The sequence below is a fragment of the Sturnira hondurensis genome, unplaced genomic scaffold (genome assembly GCF_014824575.4).
Source record: "Sturnira hondurensis isolate 20B ecotype Veracruz unplaced genomic scaffold, ASM1482457v3 Scaffold0021795, whole genome shotgun sequence".
Taxonomy (NCBI): domain Eukaryota; kingdom Metazoa; phylum Chordata; class Mammalia; order Chiroptera; family Phyllostomidae; genus Sturnira; species Sturnira hondurensis.
In genome coordinates, this window is record NW_028094426.1 from 9,201,139 (window position 1) to 9,221,084 (window position 19,946).

Genomic DNA, 19,946 nt, shown 5'->3' on the forward strand with positions numbered 1-19,946 from the left:
TTGGAGGAAAAGCCTAATTTAGGCTCTGAGTAATTAGGCAAACAAATTAGATTTGGCTACACTGGGTTACCGCGAACATCTAAACTCTAGTCTTCTTTCTTGTGCTCCTGGATCATTAAAACGAACGACATTAATGTGTGAAAAACGTTATGAAACTTTAGCATGGAATTGTGAAATTCAAAGCAAAGATCTTATTTATTTTTCCATTAAAGGGGTAGGGGTAAAAAATATCACCAAGTTCGAATCACTGACACAAGTTGTACTCAAGGAGGGTAGTCATGTCTGTTGTCGGCTTTAAAATAACTGAGGAGAAAGTGCCCTTAAATCACAGCACTGAGAAGGAGAAAAATGTAAGACATATTGGTCACTATTCTTCATCGTACTCCATGAAAAAAATTCAGGTTGGAATCCATTTGCTTCTGGTGGAGCTGTGGAAGAGGTTCCCTTTCTTTGAAGTCGTCTGCAATACGATCCCCTTTTGCCCTGTCAAGCTTGGCTATCACAGTTACCAAGTAGCCATTTTGAACTTGTGTTTTATCGGAATTTCAATAACTACCCCCGTGTTTGTGGGGTGGTTTGCTGATGTCTGTTTAGAAAGAAAAGTAAGCTCATATATATGTGCTTACTTCTACATTTTCTGGGTGAGTGTCCTCTTCTGACTTGATTGTTTTGCAACTTAATTAAATAGATTGTTAGAATTTTGTTAGAATTTTTAGTTTATATTATTTCTGCTTTGATCTTACAGTAAAATGCCATCAATGAAGTAAGAATGTTGTTTCAGTTTACTCCACCTTCTCTGCATTATTTGAGGAATGCTAGTGTGTGTGTGTGTGTGTGTGTGTGTGTGTGGAGGATGCTTTGATATTATCTGGTTGCCCTGGTTATTTTATAGTAATTACCTTTATATATTTCTGTCTTGTGTACTCCTTAGAATGCCTCCTTCCTACCCCCTTTCCTACCTCAAGTCCAAATTCATGAAAAACGTTATGTGAAACATGTAGTTCATTTACTTTAAAACTAAGATTAAATGTGCTTAAAGCGTTTTTGAAGTTCATGTAGAGTAAATGAGGAATGTTTTCATCAAATGGCTATCTTTTAATTAGTCGTATAGTAATTAAGATTGCATATGAAGATGTGTTTTTCATACCATGAAATATGGCTGCATGCTAAAAAATTGACGAATTCAAATACTACATCATGCCTCTTTACAAAGAGAAAAATAAATATATCTAAAGTTTGGGAGTGACATGATTGCCAGAAATGTTAGGGAAATATCAAGACTGTTTGAGGTATAGAGAGCAAGTTGATAAACAGCTTAGAATTATAGGCTGAAAAGTTCAAGTTGTTCTTCTAGGCAACAAGGAGTCACTGATAATATGACGAAAACATTTGGGAAATGTTTTTCTTCTATAAATAGGATGGGCAACTACAGTTAAATAGAGAGAGACCAGAAAAATCTCAGGATGATGATCCAGGCAATGGAGAAGTGTCAATCGACAACAAAAGGTGGAAAAAATCCCATAAAAACTAGGCAACTAAATAGGGGCATTAAAATGGTGGAGGAACAAAAATAAGCTCCAAGCTCCTTAGCTGAGGACCTTCAGAAAGTAGTGCACATGCTGTTCAGCAACATGGAGAAGTGCAGGTCTGGGGAAATGGTGGGAGAGGGGAATGAGGAAGGGATGGGTAGCGGATGGACAACACACCACACAGTTTCCCACAGGTGGTAAATTAATGCTCGCTGGATAGACTAGAGTGTGATACAAACTTGCAATCTTCTTTACTGCTTCAGTTCTGGGAGATAAAAACTAAATCCCTGCAGGGCAAATATTCATTCAACATACATTTCTCATTGATACTCTGTCCCAGGCATTGTTCTAGAACCTGGAAGTGTAACAAGAGAAGAAAACATTCTCTTCTCTTCCCAAGTTGACTTTCTGGTGCAGGAAGAGATGAAATAAGTGAATAGATATTATGTCAGATCAATGTATGTCATGATCAAAAATATGCTAGGTAAGGGGACAGGATGGACTAGACAGTGACAAGGTTGCTGATCTGTATCAGGGAATGTTTTCTGATAAGGAGACTTTTAAGCAAGAACCTGAATGATTTACTTTTAACTGGTAACAGTTAACATGGTAAATTCTTTTATTCTAAATTTCTGTATAAATCATCAGACTAGAACTGAACTTCAAATTTTGTAATTTGGTAGACAGAACATCTAAGCTAAACTCCATGCCCATTCTTTTTAAAAACTAAAAATTATTTCCTTGTGTCTCCCTCTCATGTCTTCCATCAATTTTCTAATCAGTTACTAAATATCACAGGTTCTATCAAAAATGTGTTTTCTGTTTAAATTGCCCAGAAATGCAGCTTTTTACTTGACCACACAATCATCCATTCACTGGGCTTGGCTGTCAGTGTGACTCCAGTACATATATCTTTCCATCAACAACACTGACTTCCGGAAAGAATAAATCTACACATTGGCTCAATTATCTAAAAAATAAAATCTGATTTTGTATATAAACTTTACAATTTGTCCCGAATTTCCTCTCCAGACTTCTGTCTTTTTAAAGTATATTTTATTAATTATGTTATCACCTTTATCCCAATTTTCCCTATTTTCCCTCCCTCTACCTAGTACCCCCCTTTCCTCAGCATTCCTCCCCACCTTAGTTCATGTCCGTGGGTCATACATATAAGTTATTTGGCTTCTCCATTTCCTATACTACTCTTAACATCACCCTATTTTATATCTAATAATTATGCTTTTTGATCCCTGCACCATTTTTCCTACTCGGCCCCTTCCCCATCCCAGCTGATAACCCTCTACCTGTGATTCTGTTCCTGTTTTGATTGTTTGCTTAGGTTTTTTTTTTTTAGATTCAGTTGTTGATCGTTGTAAATTTGCTGTCATTTTCACGTCCACAGTTTTTATCTTCTTCTTTTTCTTAAATCAATCCTTTTAACGTTTCATATAATAATGGTTTGGTGATGATGAACTCCTTTAGATTTACCTTGTCTGGGAAGCACTTTGTCTGCCCTTCCATTCTAAATGATCACCTTACTTGACAGAGTAATCTAAGTTGAGGCCTGTGCTTTTCGTGACTCTGAATACTTCTTTCCAGCCCCTTCTTGCCTATAAGATTTCTTTTGAGAAATCAGCTAAGTCTTATGAGTACCCCTTTATAGGTAACTCTCTGCTTTTATCTTGCTACTTTTAAGATTCTTTCTTTATATTTAACCTTTGGCATTTTAATTATGATGGGTTTTAGTGTGGTCCTCTTTGAGTCCAACTTGTTTGGGACTCTCTGTGCTTCCTAAGCTTATATGTTTACTTCCTTCAAAAAATTAGGGAAGTTTTCTTTAATTATTTTTCAAATGCTTCTGTCTTATTCTTCCTTTTTTTCCTTCTGACATTCCTATGATTTAGATGTTGGCCCTTTTGGAGATGACCCAGAGTCTTCTTAAACTCTCCTCATTTTTTTGAATTCTTGTTTCTTCATTCTGTCCTGGTTGATTGTTTATTTCTTCTTTATGTTTCAAATCTTTAATCTGAACCCCAGCTTCCTTCCCCTCACTGTTAGTTTTCTATAAATTCTTCTTATTCCACTTAGTGTAACCTTCATTTCTTCCTTTATATTGTTGCCTTACTCAGTGGGTTCTTGGAGCATCTTGATCACCAGTATTTTGAACTCTGCAGCTGATAGGTTGGCTATCTTCATTTATTTTCGTTCTTTTTCTGGGGTTTTGTTCTGTTCTTTCATTTGGGTCATATTTCTTTGTCTCCTCAATTTGGCAGCCTCCCTGTGTTTGTTTCTGTGTATTAGGTAGAGCTGCTTTGTCTACCTATAAAAGGCACCTGTAAATTGTGTGGGACAGAACCTTAGCTAATTGCCAGACTGGGGCAACCTGCTTCACTATCTTGTGGTTCGTGTGGGTGAGGGTGTTCAGAGAGGGGACTGTGCCAAAGCTTGTCTTCTGGGAGTCTGCCCGGCATTCACTCCTTTTCCAGTCACTTCGCCCATTCCCTGTATGCAACTGTCACCATCCCAGCTATGGCCTTGGTGTTGAATCCCAGAGTGGGTGGGTTTGCATACTTTTTAAGACTACGTGGGCCCTTTAAGAGAAGTTTCCTAAAAATCCAGCAGTTTCTTCCACTGCCCCAACCCCCTGGTTTTTACAGCCAGAAGTTATGGGGATTTCTCTTCCTGGCTCTGAAACCCTGGGCTGTGTGGTCTGGCTTGGGGCTGGGATTATTTGCTTCCAGGGTATCCCTCCTGATTTTTACCCACCACACATGAACGTGGGACAGCCTGTGCCAGTTCCACGACTGCCACTGCCCCTCTGCACCGTGCCATGTCTCCTCACTTCTCCACCCTATCTCCCCCTCCCCCTCCCCCCACGCCTGTCTGGATGCATGTGGCTTCTTTAAACCCTTGGTCGTCACACTTTCATACAGCTCAATTTTCTGACAGCTCTGGGTGTTGTTTGCTTCGAGATTTAGTTGTAATTCATTTCGTGGTTATGAAAGTAAGGAAAGCATGTCTAACTACGCCTCCATCTTGATTAGAAGTCCAGACTTCTGTCTGTATATACAACCACAACCATGATAAACTTCTCCTTGCCTAGTTCCTTATTTTCTTAATCTGAAACATGCTCTTGCCCATGCCCAAAATGCTCAGCCTTCCTATATCTTTCCACCCTATATTCAATGCTTAAATACTCCTGCTCTTACTTCAAGTCCTATGTAATGTTTATTGCTTATTTTTTGTGCTCTACCACCCTCTGATCTTACCTATACGAGTGCATTTACCACATCACAATACAATTCTCCACCTGCATGATTGCTTTTCTTGGATTTGCTCGTCAAGAGAAGAGCCAGGGCCCGCTCTATCCTGCCTCCTAACAGGGGATATGACACATCCTGAGGCTTTATGCAAAGCTACCAAGTTCAAGTGCGTTGATTATGCAGTGCGCAGTAGCACACATCATAGATGTCATAGATGTGTATTTTTATTACCTCAATTTTGTAGCAGATGGAAATACAGTTTTGAGCTAATGAAATCAGTATATTATGACATGCTATAAAAAGATGGAAGTAAAGTGCCTTTGTCACACAATGGTAAAACTAAAAGTCCTTTGTCTTTCAATAAATGGTTGCTGCAAGAAGTAATTCCTCTGTCCACCCTCTATGGATAACCTTAGCCTAGCCAGGCTTCATTGCACCCTTCCGGAGATGAGCATTGAGTGGCAGAGACAGAACAGTTGGTTTCATGTCTGTCTGACCAACCTTGATAGGAAATATTTTAAAGTCAACTGTTTGAAGGGCCTATCTTCCTGATAAATCAGTTTGTTACCAGATAACTATTCCTCACATTGCGAATGCAACAGAATTGTTAGAACCATTTTGTGCCTTTAAGAAGCTTATAGTCTAATTGAGAAAATTAACCACGTAAAATTTATACCAAAAATATGAATGGTAAATTAATAAAATGGAGGACAAATACTAACACACAGAAGCCACTTTTCACTAATTGAGTTAATTTAAAAATTGATGATTTGACTATTTGAAAACAGGAACTCCAAGAAAAGGAAGACTATACCTGAATTATCTGGTAGCACTGAGAACATCATTTAACCTCACTAAAACTTTCTTCTTTTTTTCTTTCTTTCTCCCTTCATTCCTTTATTTCTTCCTCTTTTTTTTTTTTGCAAAAGTGGAATTAGAAAATCTATTCTTTGACATCACAAAGTTTTTCCCAGAGGGAATAATATAATAAATAAGAATGTTTTCTCAAGCTATAAAGAGATTATTAAAAGTATAGAAGTGAACTGTAATTTCTATTAGACAAGGAAAGTCTTCAAGTGCAGCCACTGTGAGGAACGCTCATCGCTCCGTTGTCACTGTCAGGCCTCCCCTCCTCCCACCTTGAACTGCATCACCCACCTCACAACCCTCTGTCCAGGCTGCTTGCCTCTGTGTGCTGCAAAGACACCACCTACTGTGTGAGAAATGAGGGAAAGAAGGGCATTCAAAGGAGAAAGAGAAGTATAAAAGGAAAAGAGAGGCTATGTTCTCCTCTAACTACAATGATGTTATTCTTAAAACATTTTACTTAATAGGCTTCTGAGATGTCTGAGATCATGACAATTTTTATCACTCTCTTGATTAAGAACAAGTAACCCTTGTTAACAGTGGTTTTTCTGGGAGTGAGATTACAGGCACCTTCAGTTTCTTACATGATATATTTCTGAATTATTTTAATTTTGTTAAAATGGGCATGATTTGTATATATATTCTGAGGAAAAAAAGATAGTTCAAGCTTAACAGGGGGCAGAATGAGGACTCTGGGTCAGATAAAATATATATTGAAGGAAATCTTCACATTTAGAAAAATCACACTATCTCTGGGATGGCAATGGTCAACATATTTTAATAAGACAATCACATAATCAAGCTACTTTCAGAGGAAAACCCTTATGTATGATGTGATTTGGTGATTTCATTAGTTTATGCCATATTTCTCTCCTTTTTCCCTCTGTTTACAGGCACTGCTTTGTTATCTGTGGTTGCTTTCCCCTTGGGAGATTTCTATGTAGGGAGTCACCATAGGATCAACAACATACCAAAACAGGAGAAGAACAGGCTGTTTTATGTAGCCCTGCTGGCCATCTGCCTCAGCACAGGGGGAGTAAGAGTCATCATTTGCCCACTGGGTGCTTACAGCCTTCAGGAGCATGGAGCACAGAAGCAAATGTTTTTGTTTTGTTTTTTAACTGGTAGGCTGCACTGGTTAGGAGAAAACCGAGGTTTCTGACATTCCTCTCCCTTTGTGGTTTCTCCTTGTTTGTTCCCTGATGCTATTCTGCTGGTAGTAGTTCAATCTCCATCATTGATTAGGCTAGGTAGTTCACAGTGTGACCATGCCTGTGACAATGATTCAGTCACTAACTGCAAGGAAATATGAGTCAGACACACATCGATGCCACTTACCAGCACCTTCTGGAAACACACTGATACTTTATCCTCTAAATAAACAGATGTGAAATGGCTCGACATCAGGTATAGAATGTGGCTTTGGAGCCAAGCAGGCCTAGGGGGAAGTCTCAACTTTATTTAACACTAACCACCTGACCTTGGTCAAGTCATGTATTCTTTATAAACTTCAGGGGAATCCTTTCTAAAGGGTTATAAGAATACTTCTTGGCTTTTCTTAGAGGTAATAATGTGCATATTGCCAGCAGAGAACCTAGTTAGTACATAGTAGGTGATCAATAAGTGGTAGTTATTATTAGTAGCTATTATATTGGATTACTCTATTTTGGCAGGGATTATCATTCAGAGGGAAATACAGAGAGAAGATAGGAAGGACAGAGTATTGTACAGTCATCAACCAGTACCTCTGTTTTGCATCCACTTTACCCATCATCTAAAAATTTATGTTCCCTGAAAACCATACCACCTTTCTATGGATCTTCCTTTTCCCATGAGTTTTTATTCAGTCTTATGTGGTTTTAAGGAATCAATTTTTATTATCAAATATAAATTTTCAAAAAATGAAATTTTGATTTTTAAGGCAGAGCATTTCAATTTAATAGAGAAGTTTGCTGTTTTTATTGGTATTCATCAGTGGATGTCAAACAGATGTGAGACACGTTGTTGTTTTTTAAATCGATTTTATTTTATTTTATTTTATTTTTTAAATATAGTTTATTGATTATACCATTACAGTTGTTCTATTCCCCCCTTCATTCCCCTCCACCCGCACACTCCCTCCCCCACTATTCTCCCCCCCTTAGTTTATAACCACGTGTCTCAACTTCTTTAGATTCTATATTTCCCCCACTATTCTCACCCTCCCCCCTATCTATTTTCTACCTACCATCTATGCTATTTTCTGTGCCCTCTCCCCCCTTCTCCTCCTCCCACCCCCCTGTTTCTAACCCTCCATGTGTTCTTCATTTCTATGGTTCCATTCCTGATCTAGCTGTCCTCTTGGTTTGCTTTTGTTTTAGGTGTGGTTGTTAATAACTGTGAGTTTGCTGTCCTTTCACTGTTAATATTTTTCATCTTCTTTTTCTTATATAAGTCCCTTTAGCATTTCATATAATAAGGGCTTGGTGATGATGAACTCCTTGAACTTGACCTTATCTGAGAAGCACTTTATCTGTCCTTCCATTCTAAATGAAAGTTTTGCTGGATAAAGCAATCTTGGCTGTAGGTCTTTGGATTTCATGACTTGGAATACTTCTTTCCAGCCCCTTCTTGCCTGTAAGGTCTCTTTTGAGAAATCCGCTGACAGTCTGATGGGTACTCCTTTGTAGGTGACTGTCCCCTTATCCCTTGCTGCTTCTAGGATTCTCTCCTTCATTTTAGTCTTGGCTAATGTAATTATGATGTGCCTTGGTGTGTTCCTTCTTGGGTCCAACTTCTTTGGCACTCTCTGAGCTTCCTGGATTTCCTGGAAGTCTATTTCCTTTGCCAGACTGGGGAAGTTCTCCTTTATTATTTGTTCAAATAAGTTTTCCACTCGTGGCTGTTTCTTTCCCCCTTCTGGTACCCCTATAATCCGGATGTTGGAACGTTTAAAGATGTCCTGGAGGTTCCTAAGCCTCTCCTCATTTTTTTGAATTCTCATTTCTTCATTCCTTTCTGGTGGGATGTTTTGTTCTTCCTTCTGGTCCATTCCATTGATTTGAGTCCCAGTTTCCTTTCCATCACTATTGGTTTCCTGTGCATCTCCCTTCATTTCAATTAGTTTAGCCTTCATATGTTCCTCTAATTTGTGACTGTACTCTACCAATTCTGTGAGCATCCTGATAAATAGTGTTTTAAATTGGGCTTCTGAGAGGCTGGCAATCTGTTGGTCGCTTAGAGTTATTGGCTCTGGGACTTTGAGTTCTTGCACCATCTTTTGGGCTGTTCGTGCCTGTTAAGTAGCAGGAACGGAGCCCTAGGTTTTCACCAGAGCAGGGCAACTCAGTCACTGGGTTGTGACGTTGTATGTGGGAGCGGGGTCAAAGAGGGACAATGGCTTCCCTCCGGCGCCCGCCTCCGCGACCCCCACCAGCACTGCAGCCACCACCGTCACCAGGGCCATGCGCCCCACTCCACTGCACGCGAGTGTGCCACCGCTGTCAGCCCTCCACCACTGGGTTTGCCCCCTGGGGCCTACGTGGTCCGTCTCACTGCGCGCGAATGTGCGACCTTGGTCAGTCTGCCCCGCACCCCGACTAGGTCCAGACTGCCTACGCTCCTAGGTCTGTCCTGCCCGACCCAGCTCCGCTGCTGGCTCTGCCTCTCTTACCGTCCCCGTTGAACAGTTCGTAGCTGTCGGACTTCCATATAATTCCGTTTTCTGGTCTCTGGGTGTGTCTTAGTTCTCCAAAACTTTTGTTGTATCCAAACTTGGTTGTGGGAGAAGGCACAGTGTTTCCCCCTATGCCTCCATCTTGGCGGAAGTCCTCGTTTTTTTAATCGATTTTAGATAAAGAGAGAAGGAAAGAGAGAAAACATCAGTTTTGTTGTTTTACTTATTTAAGCATTCATTGGTTGACTCTTGTATGTGCCCTGACCAGGGATCGAACCGACAACCTTGGTTTATCAGAATAACACTCTAAACAGCTGAGCTACCTGTCCAGGGCCATTCACTTTTTTGTTCACACGTCTCTGTGAAATAGGTTGCCAACATTCTTCTAAAATAGCCTGTCTTTCCAATGCTAACAATGGGTAATGTTAGCAACAGATAAAGCAGTGCACAGAGAACATCGGACAAAATGTTTTAAGAAAATTTATATTAAAATCATTAAATGAAAAAATGTTAGCTAAGTACATGTAGTTATCCAAGGCAGTTTCTCTCTCTCTCCCTCTCTCTCTCTCTCTCTCCAATTATATTAATATTACAAAGCACTCAGGCCTATTTTGGATTTAGTCCAAATGTCAGAGAATAATGCAGTTTCACCAAAGGTGGAAGGGACTCTTCACTTCTTTATAGCAAATTCTGCCTCCTTGACCTGCCCAAAGGAGAAAGAAAAATCCTTCTTTTTTATTCTATTCGGAAGTTTAAATCCTTAATTAGCAACATCATTTTGATTAAATAAGACTCTGGAGGATTAAGACTGGAGAGCAATGAGTTGTTCTGAAAGATAGCTCTGGAGAATTTATTGTACTGTGGTCTTAGTCATTGAGTTGTGTTTAATCAAAGTGACACTTCTCAGTGTTGATTACAAAGGAGACATTATATGAATGAAATATTTCCTTTGGGAAATGGAGGCAACTCTCAATGGTTTTGTGTTTTAGGACTTTGCAAAGGGGGATGGGGAACAGGGGGAAATGAGTTTCTGCAGCTGTGAGGAGCCAGACCGAATTTAGGATGAACACACTTTAATTTGGTTGACTATTCTTTTCTAATGTCATTAAAATCTCTAACAAGAAGACCTATGCAGTATTTTTAAAATCTAAAGTTAAAGCATCTAGAAATGTGTACAAAGAATGGGGTGTTGTTTATTATTGTTGAAAAGGATTATTGGAATAATAAGGTCCTTAAAGACTGAATCTGGTTGTTTCCATTTTAAAGAATATTTTTTCAGTCTAAACACTAAACTGCAGGATAACTTTTACGAACAGCTGCTGGTTGCAGTTTATAGAAATGAATGTTAATTATTCCCGTTCATACTGCAGGAGTTGGTGGCAAGACTGACAAAGACCCCACTAGGCAGCCAGACAGCTGGAAGCACCCCGGCTCTGTCACTTAGGAGTTTCCTGGTCTCCAGCAAATTCCGTAACCTCTCAGAGGCCTAGATCTCATCACAAAATGGTAACAGCTTGGAGGGCTGTTGTACAGCTTATATACAAACTGTCCTAGTACATTACAAGTATTCAGATCAGGATAGCCACTACTATCATTATTAAATGACAAATAAGTCATCAGCTAAAATCACTGTCTAAATTCTGAAAGAGAAGGAACTCATTTAAGAGGAGGCTATCCTTCAAGTAGGCAGCCCATTCACTCATAATCTAGTTTTCTGAGTGAAAAATGCCGCTAGAAATTACAAGCCTGGTTAATATAATGAGTTTCAGTAGTCTTTAAAAAACAACATGCCATTTGAATTTAGAACTGCTTGAAGGCTGCACCCAGTTCTGTTTTCAGCACAGATGTCAGATGTTCATAGTTACAGGATCTTTAATGGGATATGTCAGTGCATCTATACCACCTAAAGCTTCTCAATGATCATGTTAAATGGCATAGACTGGAAGTTTCAGGCACTGAAAGGACCACTTCTGAGTAGAGCTGCCAAATATAGGTGAGTAAAATCATTCCCAGCCGACGTCACCATCTGGTACTGGATCTTCCTCAACTGTGTACCTCATAGAAGGAATAAAGCTAACCTCCATAAAATCAAGAAGCATAATAACCTACCAGCATCCTTGCACCATTATCCAGATCAGAACCTGGCTCTTTCAGCATTTTCCAAAATCTGAGGTGTACAATTAAGAGTCAACACACTGCAGATGATCTAGGTAAATATTGTACACCTGTGCAGAATCTTTTTTAGTTGAATTTATTGGGGTAACACTGGTTAAAAATTGTATAAGTTTTGGGAGTAGAATTCTATAATACAAGGTCTGTCTAGAAGGTATCTGACCATATAATTTGAAAAGTAAAGACATTTATTGAAAAAAATATAAGATACAAGAAACATTGTCCATAGGACAAGGACACCTCAGTCCCCTTCGAAGCAGACACCTTGGGACGTCACACAGTTCTCCCAGTCACCATCAGTTGCCCTGTCATATTTACCTGAATCTCATCAATGGTCTGAAATCTCTTCCCTTTCAAAAGTGATTTTAGTTTTGGTAAAAGCCAGAAGTCATATGGCACCAAATCTGGGCTGTAGAGGTCTGAGTCCCTGGGTGAATTGATGTTTCGCTAAAAAAACTCTACATGAGACATGATGCATGAGGGGGTGCATTGTTGTGATGAAGCTGCTAATCACCAGTTGCCCATAGCTGTGGCCTTCTGAATCATTCCAATAGTTTCTACAGAGGAATGTTCAAGCTTAATTTGATACAGATTTGTTGCTATACCCACTCAGTCATTTTGAACATGACAGCCGCATAGTACCCATGCTCACCCAACTGCATCTACCACCCCCACTGACTAATACAGTGAAGTTGTCATTGTTCACATACACGCATTCCAGTCCACTGTTCTCGGCTGCTAGGTTACATCAATGTCAGGCAAACCATTCTCTATTAACAATGGCTGGACTTTTTCCACACAGATGTTGTCCATCATTTGTATTGTGTGTTTTCCACCTCAATCCCAATCTCCTTCCATCACCGTTTATCCCCCCCTTAATTCTCTCCTACCTTCCCCAGCCCCCTTTCACTGTGGTAATTACCATACTGTTGTCTATGAGTTCGGTTTTTATTTTATTTTATTTTTTGCTTAATCTCTTCACTTTTATCACCCATTCTTCTTATCCCCTCCCATCTGACAGCCGCCAGTCTATTCTCTGTATCTATGAGCCCACTTCTATTTTATTTGGCAAAATCTTTTCTGAAAACAAAAAGAAGCTGGATAATTAAGTCTGTTCATGACTATCATATTAAATTCTACCACAATTAACCTCAAACCTTGCTTCCACATTTCTTATTTAATTCACCTGTTAATTTACATCACATCTGCATATCATAGTTTGTTACTAAGTAGTTATCAGAGTGAATCGCACATAATTTAAAGGGCCAAATAGAATAAAGATCTTAAAAAGTCTAGAGACTTAATTCCAGAAATTTTTAATGTCTAAGTACTGAAATTGACCCTATATGATATCTGTCTCATATTTAAATGTTCTGATGTTAATACTATTTACTCAAGACCTGGCTGGTGTAGCTCAGTGGATTGAGCGCAGGCCTGCGAACCACACGATCACGGTTCGATTCCCAGTCAGGGCACATGCCTGGGTTGCAGGCCAATTCCCAGCAGGGGACCCACAAGAGGCAACCATACATTGATATTTCTGTCCTTCCCTCCTTCCCTTCCCCTCTAAAAATAAATAAATAAAAATCTTTAAAAAAATACCATTTACTCAAACACAGTATCTGTTATCATAGGGAGACAATAGAGGCAAAATTTATTATTAAAATTCATTATTAATTTAATATTAACTTGAGTTTTGTTTGAGATCCTCACTTCCAACCTTCATCAGAATTTTCTGGAGCATTGCTAAGGAATATACATTTTTAGCAAGTGCTTCATGATTTTGAAAATATCATGAGACATAAGGATTGGGGATCCCAAATGTAGTCTAGAGATATCTTTGAAAAAAATGGCACTAAACACACTGAACACACCTACTGTGTGCCAGACGGCCTTGGAACTTTGCTAATTCATTGCAATATTCACATTTTAAAATTACCTCATTAAGAAATTCTACATAATCCTTGAGAAAAAATATGAATCTGCATACATTTTGCAGTAGTGGAGTCATAATTGATAAGGTACACTTTGACCAACAAAATCAAAGTACTTTGTGGAATAATATTATTATACTCATTAATACTCAAAGCATCCTCTGAGCTGCATAATGAGGAATAGTCTATAAATAGCTTAGAAATGTTTGCATGGGCTCTAGCCAAGTTTAACAAATGCTCACTCGCCCTAATAACAAAAGGCACCTCCTTTTTTATTTCTGGCAAAATTATAAGCTTTCAGGAAATACACTCAGAATTTTTCTCCAACATATAACTCCAGAAACCAAAGAATATAGAAGTGGGGAAATAAACTAATTTCTTATATTTTTTGTTGCTCCTGATGACTCCTGCTTTTCCTTAAGCTCTGCTTGGTAGCTTTAAGTTTGGTAGGTGTATGAATAAGGGTTTATGTTCAGCAGAATACATGAGCTGGTTTAAAGATCTTAAACTCAAAAAATGAGAAAATGAGACACATAAACAACTGTTAAAACTGGTATATTGGCAAACACTATTTGAAAGACTGTATACGCCACTACATTCATTGCAGTGTTATTCATAATAGCCAAGATCTCTGCCCACCGGTAAATGAGTGGATATTTAAAGAGACAATGCCAGGGTGTTACCCAGAAGGAAAGGTTGGGGGGTAGGCAGAGTTGGGAAAAGGGGGAAATGTGGACAAGAAAAGAGACTTTACGTAAGGCAATGAGCACCCAATGCAGTGTGCAGGTGATGGTTTATTGAGTTGTACATTTAAAATCCATGTGGTTTTGTGAACCTTGTTACCCCCAGTAAATTCAATTAAAATATAAAATAATACAATAATAATATAAGAATAAAAAAGAAGGACAGAAAAGGTGCACAAAGAGAGAAGGAGAATGAGAGTGGTCAAAGGAGTAAGAGAGGCCGTGAGAGTGAGGGGAAGAGAGTAACGCATGCCCCCACATTTCCTGACAAAATCATACCTTTTCCTTTAATCTTCTGTCTATTCTCCAAAATCAATGATCGTTCTTTATTAAACTGCCCTTTCTTTAACAGTACTCTTGAAAAAATTATAGATAAAAAGTAAAAACCATAAAATTTCCATTTGCCCTTTCTTTCTCCAAATTCACGGCTGCCCGAGTATTCTCTGCAGCAGCTCAATGGGCCCACAGTTAGGCTGAAAGAAGCAAGGACTGACCACAGCTATTCACCATGAACTCAGCACCCAAGTGTTTCACCGAGTCTTCTACACAGCCCAGCTTAATCCCATTGAAAAGCTTCAAATTCCCTGATAAAGCACCTAAATATTATTCAGTGCAGAATAAAACATTAACTCTGAAATGTTTAAATTGTCCGGTAATGCTATGAAGACCTGACAGTTTGTTACGTCTTAGGTTAGGAAAGACTATTTTAAACCATTTCTCTTAAAATCAACGAAAATCAATCTAAAGCATGTCAACATTGTTCAGTCTAGGAAACGGCAAAATATTTCAATAAGTGTTAACATCATCGCTAAATAAATTAAGTAAATATTTAAAATAAATAATCTCAAAAATATTGCTGACTTTTGCAGCAATAAGAATTTTCTACTTATTTGTATTCAACACCATAAAATCATGAAGACAAAAAATAATCACCTCCTATATACACTCCGAGTTATTTGCAGTTCCAAGTCTGTATTTAAAAGTAAACTAAAGAAACATATTTTTACTGCTGCTTTCAATTTTCCTTAATCACTGGTATTTGTTTTGCTTTAGTGCTTTGCTCTCTGACTTTCCATGTGAAAGGTGCTTTATATATTCAATTTGCTAGTGAGCTATGAGATGAAAGGAGTCTTAATGGTAAGTTTGAAGACTGTGGATTTTTATTTCTTTTAATTTTTTTTACAATTGATATATATATACAACTTCACCCTTAATTATCTATAGCTTGTCCTGTTCATGGATCAACAAAGACACACATAAAACATGCCTGGACTAGGTAATTCTTTCAGAATATTACACAATTAAATAGGTTGGGTGGCATTTGTTCAAATACATTTTGTACTTTATGTGAAATCTCTTTCTCTACATAGATATTCAGCCAATAATTCTTTGGTTTCTAACTACCTTTCACAAGATTTAAATCTCAGAATGTTTGTCATTTTCCTTGACCCTCCTTAGAGAATTCAATTTGCATCACCATATGGTATACTCAACAGTCACACAGTGTCCTCTTGGATTTTCTCAGCAATGCTTAACATAAAAATATAATTTCTAAAAATTGAAAGGAATATAGCATTGCTTTCAGCTTCAGCTTCTCTCAGTTGCTGCTGCCACAACTCAAATATGCAGCTTGCAACCGCATGAAAGGATGACCCGAGGCTGAGCCTAGGGACTGTGCCCCGTTGTCTTAGAAAAGGCTCACTTTGTACTTCACCTACATTTTGTTAAGATTCTATTAGTGGATTATACTAAGTCAGTTTCCTCAGCATGGCTGTTTTGGGTATGTGATTACTTTCCTAGGTCAATTATTAAACATTTGGATTTTTGATGTTATTGTTTGATTGATTGTTGAATTTCTGGAAGAGATGCCATGTTATTCATCAGTTAGTTATGTACTGTCCATTTATTATGGAGCTAGAACTTTGCTAGGTCCCATGGATATAAGGTATAAGATGTTGCTGTCAGAGATCTTGTTGATCTATAAGTGAGAAGACACAACTGAAAAAGTGAAAATCAGACAAGGAGTATTTGCTTTAGAAATTCAGAGAAAAGAACAAGTGGAATATTCAAGAGAAAAATGAATGAAGAAAAAGACATTTGATATGGGACTTTGAAAGTGAGTCAGGGCAAGCCGAAGAAAATGACAAGTCGCCGGGGTGAAAATGAGCTGGCAGGTGTATAGGACAGGAAGGAGGCTAGTGTATCTGGACACATCTTTCCAAATAGATACCACATAGCTATCCACTTCTCTCTCTTTCCTTTGCTACCACTCTGGTCCAGTTCGCACTTAGCTCTCATCCAGACTATTACAATAGCTCCTTGATTGGTCTCCTTACCAAGCCCTATATAAAATTCACAGAGCTGACACAATAACCTGGGTTTTTAAATTCCCATTTCACACCAGATCATTTTAGTCCTCTGCTTAATTCCCTTCAAATGCCTCCCCAATGCACTAGAAATAAAATCCAAACTCCTTACCTTGAACTTCAAGGACTTAAAAGATCTAGACTACAGTTAACTGCTTTACCTCCTCCCCTAACATTATATTCTTTTCTCACTATGATCTAGTCGCACCGCTCTTTTTGTTCCTGAAATCAAGATTGGAAAAAATGAACAGCAACTACATGTGTTCTTCATTCGGTCTTTACAAAAATTCTGTGCAAAGGGTATGATGCTTATTTTAAAGATAAAGACTCAGAATTCCAGAAAGCCTAACATCATAGATCATCTGATTACCAGAGTTGTAATTCAAACTCAAGTCTTCTGACAACCATTCCAAAGAGAAAGGACAATATTTATAATTAATGGCATATAAAACATGTTAAGAGGCATGACTGAAAGGTAATTAATGAGGAAATGGCGGTGTCATGACATCTGTAACTGGAAAGACCTGGAACAAAGTACAGAAAAGACATCTCGCCCAGGTAGCGTCTTTTTGAGGCCTCACCAGACTTGGCTTCTGCTCGTGAGTCTGCAACAATAGAGCCCTGAGGTTTTGAGTAAATCAGTTTCTAATTCTCAAATTTCTTCTCAGAAGAAGAGAAAAAAATGTTTATGACCTTGAGATGAAGAGAGATTTCCTAGATAAGACACTAAAAATATGGCCCATGACAGGAAAAAATATGATCACCATACTTCATTAAAATTAAGAATTTGTCCGTTTCAAAGATAGTTTTATTAAAAGAACAAAAAGACAAAATACAAGCTGAAAAAACTCTAAATCACATATTTGATAAAGCACATATCCAGGATATATACAGAACTCTTAAAACTAAATAATAGGAAAATAACCTATTTTTTTAATGGACAAAAGATTTGAACAGAAACTTTATCAAAAAAGATATACAGATGGCCAAAGAATATGAAAATATGCTCAGTATCGCTAGCCATTAGGGGAATATAAAATAAAACAGCACATCTTTTAAAATGGCTAAAATTAAAGACTGACCATACCAAGTATTGCCCAAAATACACAGGTATTAGAACTCTGATATATAGGATGTAGTGACATAAAGATGTTGCAATTACTTAAAAACCATTTGGAATTTTTTTCAATGTTAAATATACCTCTAATATATCACCCTGCTATTCCACTCCTTCGTTTTTACCCAAGAGAAATGAAAATCTGTGTACGCAGAGCTTTTGTGTGAATGTTCAAAACAGCGTTATTTGGAATTAGCCATGAAATGGGGAAAGTGTCCATCAACAGATAAGTGGATAAATAAAATGTGGTACATTTATATAAAGGAACACTCCTTGGGAACAAAAAAGAATCAACTACTAATAAAGAAAGCAGCATGGAAGTATCTGAAAATAATCAGGCTAAGTGAAAGAAGCCAGATAAAGAGTATATATTTGATAACTGCACTTACAAAAAAAATTTATCAATTGAAAACTAATCTATAGTGACAGAAAAAAGATCAGTAGTTCCTGGAGGAAGGGATGGTGGCAGCAGGGACAGAGATTTCCGGGAGTGACAGATCTGTTCATTGTCTTAAATGTGGTGATTGTGTAATGGGCGAATGCACTTTCAAAACTTACCAAATCATGCACTTTAAACGCATGCAATTTACTATATGTCATTTATATCAATAAAACTGTTTCTTTAAAAAAAACATAAGAAAAAAACAGTGGTAATAACGACAGTATGATACTGGCATAAGGATAGATTGGTGGAACAGAATGGAAATGAATCACATTTATATGGTCAATTGATTTGCAACAATGGTGCTGAAAAATATTCAATGGAAAAAGATCATCTTTTTAATAAGTTGTGCTGCAATAACTATATATCATATAGAAAAATTACTCATGATACCCTACATTAATTCAAAGTAGATCATTGTCCTAACATAAGATCTCAGACCACAAAACTACTAAATAAAGAAAGAAAATCTTGTTGATAATTCCTGCCCTACTTCAGCTGAGTACTACGGAAAAATTGCCACCCACACCCCCACCTCCTCTGGCCCCATACTTAGAGCAGAAAACAGTAATCTAACATTTTCAACACACACACTTGAGCAGAAGCAGGCAGGGCACTGATTCCCCAGTCTGGATGGTGTTAGTGAGGCCTACAGAGGGGCCGGTCTTCTAGCCCCTGCCCAGCAGAAACAGGCAGTGTGCCAATTGACCCCACTGGGTAGCACCAGCTGGGCACAGCAGGGAGGTAAGCCTCCATCCTCAGCCAGCCAGCGGAATGAGGTAGGGTAAGGAGGTCGCTCTTTAGGTAATTAACAACCTGATTCTGCATCCTCATTTTCTCTCTCCATCAATTAGAAGATGTACAGGAAACCTCACAGGATGACTCCCAGTAGGTCACACTTTTGACAGACCCATCCCCCTGACCATGGGAATAACCTGTAACCTGTCTTTACCCGGTAAAATTCGGCAAAGATGACCAGATACCACCCAATGTTTCTGTTATATTATATGACAAAAGGTGAAGGGATTTTGCAATGTAATTAAGGTCTAATCAGTGACTTTTGAGTTACTCAAAGGGAACATAATCCTGGTTCCCTCGGTGGGCCTGATCTAATCAGATAAAGACCTTTAACTTTTAGTGATAATGTGTTTTAAAACTTAGTTCTATTAGTGTTTCCACAACTAAAACATCTATCAAAACTCATCAACTATATATCTAAATAGGTGAATGTTATTATAATTAATTTAACCTCAATCATTTTTCAGATTCCCTCCTCTGCGATGGGATCCTAACAGCAGGATTTAGACCCAATGAAAGGCTGAGAGATACAGATGATTTCCCTACAACCTGCAAATCAGACAACTGGGATAGGTATTTATTTGTAATACTATTGACAAGGAGGAGACCCTGAAAGTTTTATTCAAATGACACACATTCCTTTCATTTAATGCGTAGTCTCCATATTAACTGAGTGTGCCTGTGTTTCCCCAGGAATAAATAGAAAGATTCTACTCTTTCACCACGCAACCTTTCCAGGTTCATTGGGTGTATTCAGCTACGGTTCCTGTAGCTCCTCAACAGAGCTGAGTAGCTGCTGCAGACCTCATGACCTGCCAAGCCTAAACTATTTCCTATCAGGCCCTTTACAGAAAATACCTGTCCGCTTCTGCTTTAGACAACACAGAACACACTCCTTCTACACCTCTTCTAAATAGCAATGAAACAAAGAGAAGGAAACTGTTAAGACAGCTGGTAAGTATAAACTTATTTAGAAAGCTAATAAAAAATATTTGCAAAATGTAGTTCAGCTAACATGCTATTATTTTATAGCTCACATTTATGTAAAAGCATTAAA

The 19,946-nt window shown here is 38.2% G+C and overlaps 1 protein-coding gene across 1 annotated transcript in view; it reads left to right on the forward strand.

Annotated features, from left to right (window-relative positions):
* Positions 1-278: 278 nt before the first annotated feature.
* The window catches only part of SLC15A5 (solute carrier family 15 member 5), an 84,373-nt gene continuing 64,705 nt past the window's right edge, over positions 279-19,946 (forward strand). The window contains 4 exon segments of the mRNA XM_037033952.1: positions 279-599; positions 602-641; positions 6,556-6,769; positions 9,550-9,558. Of these exon segments, the coding sequence (XP_036889847.1) occupies positions 279-599; positions 602-641; positions 6,556-6,769; positions 9,550-9,558 (584 nt within the window).